The sequence below is a fragment of the Zophobas morio genome, unplaced genomic scaffold (genome assembly GCF_036711695.1).
Source record: "Zophobas morio isolate AGI-343-1 ecotype UQ-CSIRO unplaced genomic scaffold, CSIRO_AGI_Zmor_V1 ptg000011l, whole genome shotgun sequence".
NCBI lineage: Eukaryota > Metazoa > Arthropoda > Insecta > Coleoptera > Tenebrionidae > Zophobas > Zophobas morio.
The window spans coordinates 2,667,822-2,675,613 of record NW_026972116.1 but is presented as its reverse complement, the minus strand read 5'-3'; the positions used below and the strand labels follow the sequence as shown (position 1 = coordinate 2,675,613).

The following is a 7,792-nucleotide window of genomic DNA, read 5'->3' as shown; positions in this document are numbered from 1 at the left end:
GTTTTGTAAATATTTAACATTTTATTAATAAGAGAATTTTAGTAGACATATCTATAAACTAAATTGCTACATATATTTTTATTATTTTGTTTTTCTTGTTTTTGTATAATATATGAAGGCAAATTAAAACTAGATTAGTAGAACATTAAGAAAATCTCATATAGAAAACTTGGGAATAACATGTCTGACCATGATGTTGTCAAGACCAAGATTAAGCTAAAACTTGGGTATATTTTATTCAACGATTGATCATTGCTTGAAGTTAACTATATTGTACGCCAGAATACGAGGAATAAATAAAGATAATCTAATAAGGACGTCAGGAGCTACATGAGCAGTTGATTTATTCTTCGTAATCCAGAAATGATACTGGGTTTCACAATACTCTCATTAAAGAGGATAACTACATAATATCAACGCAAGATGAAGAGAAGCTTCTTCTCTTCGAGGCACCTATACATACACATTTGTGCGCAAAATATACAGATATGCTATACCTGAGATATTACAGAATAAAACTCTTCCAAACAAATTAAGAATTCCATAATATCATCTTTCTTCTTCCACCATGAATACCTTAAAAATATAATTGCCAAAATTTGCGCAACTCTGTACAAATTCTTTGTCCAAACTAAATAAAATCTATCTCATTAATAAAATATACATCACAAATATTCCTATATTTAGAATATTATATTAATTTTAATATCTGGAGACGTACAAGTAAAAAAATGTGTATTTATCCTCTTTAAAAAAAAAACAGGTAAAGACAAAATGATTAAAACTGAAATTTGTGCAGACAAAACATTTCAGAAGCATCATTACTGAATATATAATATCTATAAAGTATTTACAGCAAATTTAAGAACCTGCTCTGAAATCGAGAAGTAAGAATATACTGAGCAGGAAAGACACACTTTTTTTGTAATAATAACTAAAAGCAAAACGTGGTACAAAAAAACTTCCGTAAGCTTCCTTTTAATTACACATTTTCGCACTTACTAACTGGAATTATACTGGAACACTCACACGAATTGTCAAAATATATGATGATATAACAATCGGGGGGAGGTTGAGGCATCGCTCCCCCTATATTATTATTTTTTTATACACTATCACACTTCACAGAGGAGAAAAACGCGAAGCAAAACATTTTCCCTTGGATTTTCTTTTAAATCATCAATTAGATGAGTCTGTTATTCTTAAAGGATGATGCACTTCAACTTAAATGGTACTCGACCGTGGCCACCGATGTACTTATGCGAACGTTTACCGCGGCTTGTTTTGTCTTTACGAATTTCCCTAACTAATGTGTAAAAGGCGTCGTCTACACCCATTCTCGTCTTCGCCGATGTCTCCACGAAGGGTATGTCATATTGCCTTGCCACCTAAAACAATCAGAAACAATTATTAAACCCATCTCGTCATCTCTCAACTGAATCATTTCATATTTTACAAAGATAATTTTAAAAATTCGCAAAGTGATAATAACGGATACTCTAAGAACTCATAACTTTTTTTCTGCTGTGTTGAAAACATAAAAACCTGAAAACTTAATTTGAAAATACATATATTTTTACAACTAGCAACTAAACTACAAAATTTAAAAAAGGAGATTTAGTATTTCTCTACTCAACATGTAGGTAGTCGTCAAAATAATTCATAATTTTCATTCTCTAGCGAATTGTTTGGGATTTTACGATTTTTAAACACAATTAAAGTTGATTCTCCTCTTACGGAAAAAATTAGGTGGAAATTCGTCCCCTGTGAAAATTTAAAGTTATGCGTATTCTATTTCTATTCGAGGAAATAAGATGACAAAGGTAATTTTTCTTTTTTCGTTGTTTGCTACACCATATTTTTGAATAACTTCGAAAAAAAAATTGTAAAATCTGCGTTTCTTCAATCATACCACTGATTAGACTTCAATAATAATACTGAAAAAATTACGACGAATACATACTGACAATAAAAATTAAAAATATTCGAGATTGTAAGTCATGTAGAAAATTTTTTTCGTTGTTAGAGAAAGTCCTAGAGATTTGATAAAACCAAAGTGCTACTTTGCTCCTCTACTAAGAAAAAAGTTGGTAAGTACTGTGATGTTTCATAACTACATTCGATAAAGGTAGAGTTCAAAAATAAATCACAAAATGTATACAATTTTGATTTTTTTTTTTCAAAAATCTGGATGCCTCGGGTAAAAACTCAACACGAATTCATAAACTGCAGGTGTTTTATATTATTTTATTTAATATAATTTAAAACCCATTTACTATGTACAATTTTGAGATGACGTCATCACACTGTTGGTGGGGATGACTAGACAAGTTTATTAGCGTTTTACCATTTATATCATATTCATAATACACATATAAAATTTGAGAACAATTGGTCCGGTAGTTTCCGAGATTTTCTATCTAACAAAAATCGACCCAAACGTCGGACAAACTGACAGACGAAAACGGGAGACCTATTTTTTCGTACTTATGAGTCATACATCGAGAAAATATGAAAGAAACCAGTCTCCCCATACAATTACAATACTTGGTCAACTTACGCTCGGGAAGTAAAAAAATTACCTCTACATTTTTTAGGTTATTTGATTATTCCAGATTTTCAACAGGTGGCAAACTCCATTTGCACAAATACGAAAAACCTAACTAATCTTTCAGACGTGGTAAATTCTTATGGGCGAATGAGAAAGAGAAACCTAACTGATGTGTCACACAATGTATTAAAAAAAATTGGTCAACGATTATTTCGACAGAACTTTCCTTTCCTTACCAAGTTTTTTTGAAAAAGTATAAAATTTGATTTTGCTAATTTAAATTTTTATGAAAACCCCTAGTTAAAATAAAAATATATATGTAAATGTGCGTGCTACGGGTATGTTTCAAATAAGTTTATCCTTTACAAAAATTTTTGATGACGTCATAAACATTTTTGCAAGGACATGGATATCAATGTGGATAGGTGAGTGTAATACTAATCATAACAGTATTGTATTCCCAAATTTTCGGGAAAATGGAGAGACCCGTTCCTGGTTTAATCAATAAAATTAATTAATTAATTTTTTTGAGTCACTCGGGATAAGTAATTCTAAAACTATAAATTCAATGATAAATCATAAGTATGTATAGACTCATCATATTTTGCCTCATTTTGGATACGATTTATTCGGCAAAATTTTGAGATGAGGTCAACAATTTTTTTGGAGGGGATAAACAGATACATTTTGATTACAAATTTACCATGCTTACGATAACTTTAAAACATCTACAAGATTTCAAAGCATTCGGTTTTACAGTTCCTGATTTATTCAATAAAATAAATTAACTGATTCATTAATTATTGTTTTCACTCACCCTGTGTAAGCAGTTCTAAAACTATATAGAATGATAAATCACAAGTATAGATTTATCAGATTTTGCACATGTTAGGTAGGATTTTTTCCAAAAATCAAGATGTCTAGGATAAAAACTCAACACGAATTCATACATCACAAGTTAAAAAAAACATATTATTGTAAATTTTGGAGGTGACGTCATGCCATTAGTGGCGAGGATGATTAGCCAAAGTTTGGTGAGCGTTTTACTACCTACATTCCTGGTATACATACAAAATTTGACAACAATCGGTCCAGTAGTTTCAGAGATTATCTGTCTAATAAAAATCCGGATAGACAGCTGACAGACAGACGCACGGAAACGGGAGACCTATATCTTCGTACTCTAGGGTACTGAAAGGTCGAGAAAACAGAAAAGAAAGGGTCGGCCGATGGACGAAGAAAGTATTGCTCCTTGGCTTGAAAGTAAAAATGGTCTAAAGTTATTTATTAGACAGATCTTTCTTTGCCCTCTGAAATATTGACTAACAAATACAATTTTTCGAAAAATTGAAACTTAAATTTTGCGAATATATTTTTTTATGATAACCCCTATAACTTAAAATAAAGATATGTGTGGACTCTTAAAGTACAAGTGTATGTTTCAAGTGAGTTTTCCAATAATCAAATTTTTGCGATGACGTCATCAACATTTTATCAAAAATCCATATACAGGTCGCTAGAATGTATGGAAACGGTTAATTGTACAAATCAACTGAAATTAGGTATAAAGGTACAAGAAGTTATGCTGTACTTATTCGCCAAAAAGAAATTTTTTTGCTTCATTTGTTTTCGAGATGCAAGGCCAACTTGATTTTTTTTTAATGGCACTAATTTATTTTGCCATTTCAACCAGAAATAAAAGAAAATATGATTGTGCTACACCAATGAATTCAGAAAAAAAAACCTCTATTCAAAAATGCATTAATTATATGGTAGTTTTCGGCCAATTTAAATGTAATCAAGTTGGCCTTGCACCTCGAAAATAAATAAAGAAAAAAATTTTTTGACGAATAATTAGAGCACAACTTCTTATATGTACCTAATTTCAGGTGATTTGTGCAATTGGTTGTCAAGATACCGTTTTCATACAATCTAGCGACCTTGCATGTACATGTGTAAATGGGTGAGTTGTTTTTGATTTGATCAATAAAATACACTGGCTCATTATTTTTTTTTGAGTCATCCTGTATAAGTAATGCTAAAAAAATATGAATCCATTGATAAATCACAAGTTGTATAAATTCATATTTTGCATATTTTAGGTGGGATTCATTCAGCAAAATTTTGATTGAAGATCTACCATGCTTACGACAGCGTTAAAACGTTTGCAAGATTTCAGAGCATTGGTTTTGCAGTTTCAAAGTTAAATTACAAAATTTTGATCTGTTTTTTTCAAAAATCTGGATGTCTAGGATAAAAACTCACCATAGATTCAAAAACTACACTTGTAGGAATACGTTATTTTATAAAATTTTAAACCCATTATCACAAAATTTTGTAATGAAAGCATTCACTTTGCATCATACACACAATATGCTTTAAAATTGCATACATAACTTTATTTTAATTTATAAGGGTTTTCATACAAAAAATAATATTCGTAAAATTAAATCTTATAATTTTTTGAAAAAGCTGGATGCTGTACTTCAGGGACGAGAGAAGTTCTGTATAAATAATCTTAGATCAATTTTTTTAACATCTGGGGATTTTCATACATTCTTTTATAGATGAAGTTTTTTTCAGCAATTCAACCAATATGCAAGTGCGGCAAAAATTCAGACGGTTGTTCCTTGAAATATATAAAGATTTTTTGTCTTGGAATGACTTTCAGAAAGACGCTTGTTTCGAAAATACGGAGCGATAAAAGTAAATTAAAACTACAGTGTACTGCACTTTACCTAGAGAGTACAAGAAATATCTGTTTCCATTATAACTTCTCATCGTTTCCATAGCGACTTGACATTCTCCGGTGGAAAATGAAGAAGATTTGGGAAATCGTATAATTGAGAGATGTAATGAAATAAGAAACAACCCTAGTATTTTTTAAAAAATTCGGCAGTCAATGAGGAGAAGATTGGAGGCATGCTTCCTAGCTGATTGTAATGGTACCGTATGATCAAACATTATGCTGTGATGAGCGCACGTAGGGAATGATAGATAGAGAGCTAATATTTATTGGAAAGAAACAGGAAAATTTTTGTATTATATTGTATGAATTAATAATGTATTGTTTTTTTTTAACTTTTGTCACCCTGTACTTTGAAACAAAGCGCGTTTCCGAAAATCATCAGAGGACAAAAAAAAATAAAAATAACATAAGGAATAACTCCCTGAATTTTTGCCGCGCATGTTTGGTAAAAAGCCTGTATGTCGTTATCACAGAACCATACAAAATTGATTAAAATCAGACATCTCAACACCAAAGTGAAAAAAAAAACACATACAACTGAATTAACTTCATCACCGGAACGTCGAATATCTTAATACATCGATCAAAAGTTATAATTCAAAAACAGCATATTTGCAAATGAACGAAGTTTACGTGCAGTTCATTCTTATTTTACCTGGCATGTATTAGCAAATATTTTATAAGTTAAAATTTACTAAAATCGGTTTTTAATGATTCACAAATACTTAATATTTAAAAGCAGGCGAAGAGTTCTCAATTATATCAGGTCAGTTTTTAGAATAATGTACTCACATAAAAAATACAAATTATACGATATAACAAAATAATTAGGAAATACGACCGGACTAAAACTAGTTACTCCAATGCATAACTCAGTAGTCAACTCTTAGTGATTTTATAACCTTGAAATGAAAATAGTATCATACTTAATAAATGGGCACAATTAATAATTAACAGGAAATAATAACTACATCACAATGTAAGACTGAGCTAGTTTTATTCTCATTTAAAATAGTAAGACTCTGTTTAAAAATCAACTCAAAACAAAGAAAAATATTTTAACAGCTGAAGCTGGCTGTTATGTGGAACTAAAATTGTGTAAATAGTATCAATTCACTTATGTAAAAACTTAAAATAATGGGAAGTTGAAACTGAATCAATTGCATTTACTATGACTAATTAGTGTAAATGCTCATTACAACTATAAATATGGTCAAATGAAATTAGACTCTGATTAAATAAATAACTCTGCTTAGATAATAATAAAATTTTAAAGAAATATTTACTTTATTTTCTTTTCTGTGATATAAACATATTAGTGAGTCATCACCTTCAATCATTTGTTTTTACATTCCTCCTTCACTAACACTAAACTGATGTAATTTAAATCGACTCTTTAAAAATAAGACAAAACCTACTCAATCTGAAAAACAAACGCGAAAATTACTCACTGTAGCCATAAATAAAGCGTTGCCATACCCAAATTTTAATTAAACACAACACCACATCTGGAAGTGGCTCCAAAATAAAAATTTGTAAGTTGATTGATTTAGCATAGTTTTAAGCTATTTACACAGAAAATTACCTCTCTAGCTTGGTTCATATCCACAGCCCATGAAGACAAATCGCATTTGTTTCCTACTAAGACCATGGGTACTTCCTCCGCGTCCTTAACCCTTTTTATTTGTTCCCTGTATGTGCCAATATCTTCAAAACTTTTGGCCGAATTGACAGCAAAAACCAAGAGGAAACCTTCACCTGTCCTCATGTACTGGTCTCTCATGGCACTGTATTCTTCTTGGCCCGCCGTGTCTAAAATATCTAGTAAACAAGTCTCTCCATCAATGACCACTTGTTTTCGATAGGAGTCTTCGATAGTAGGGTCATATTCGTCCACAAAGTGGTTTTGAATTAATTGTATGGTCAAAGCTGATTTGCCGACACCACCCGCTCCAACTACTACTAATTTGTATTCAGTCATTTTATTTAGAAAATACCAAAACAGCTAGCCAAATAAAAATATGAAGAAGCACACTATTTTTATTTTTTTTTATTATTATTATTATTTTGTATTAGGTGGAGTTCTTCTTATTCGTTATCCCAGCATAATAAAATCAACACAGCACACATGTAAACTGAAGCAATTAAGAACATTCGTATGCCCAGTAAATTACTCTAATTAATTGTAATCAAGAACGAAAGAGTAACAAAAGTTATCAAGACCGTCAAATGCACTACTAAACAATGCTGCCAACGTTTCTTTCTAGTTTTTATAAAACCCACCCATGGAGGTTCACCATCAACATAACCGAAGACGATAGCCGATGAAAAAGCAATTGAATTTATTTTAGATACTGTACGAAACGATATTAACACTTTTTAATTTTTTTCTTCTTAAATACAACTTGTCGTATGTTTTTGTATTTTTAGAATGCAATTGATTCAACTAATTTGAAAACTGTAGCAATAGATCGTTCTCTAATTACTTTTCG

The 7,792-nt window shown here is 30.6% G+C and overlaps 1 protein-coding gene across 1 annotated transcript; it reads right to left on the bottom strand.

The window, feature by feature from the left end:
* Position 1: 1 nt before the first annotated feature.
* LOC135126669 (ras-like protein 1) lies at positions 2 to 7,552 on the bottom strand. The gene is made up of 2 exons (XM_064052726.1): positions 6,886 to 7,552; positions 2 to 1,388 (listed from the first exon to the last, which is right to left on the bottom strand). The coding sequence occupies exons 1-2, from the start codon at positions 7,279 to 7,281 to the stop codon at positions 1,203 to 1,205; spliced, it is 582 nt and encodes a 193-aa protein (XP_063908796.1). The 5' UTR covers positions 7,282 to 7,552; the 3' UTR covers positions 2 to 1,202.
* Positions 7,553 to 7,792: the final 240 nt, after the last annotated feature.

Coding starts and splice junctions, on each gene's coding strand:
- LOC135126669 (XM_064052726.1), bottom strand. CDS start 7,281: ATGACTGAATACAAATTAGTAGTAGTTGGAGCGGGTGGTGTCGGCAAA. Junction 1,389..6,885: donor ATATGAACCAAGCTAGAGAG/GTAATTTTCTGT, acceptor TGATTGTTTTAG/GTGGCAAGGCAATATGACAT.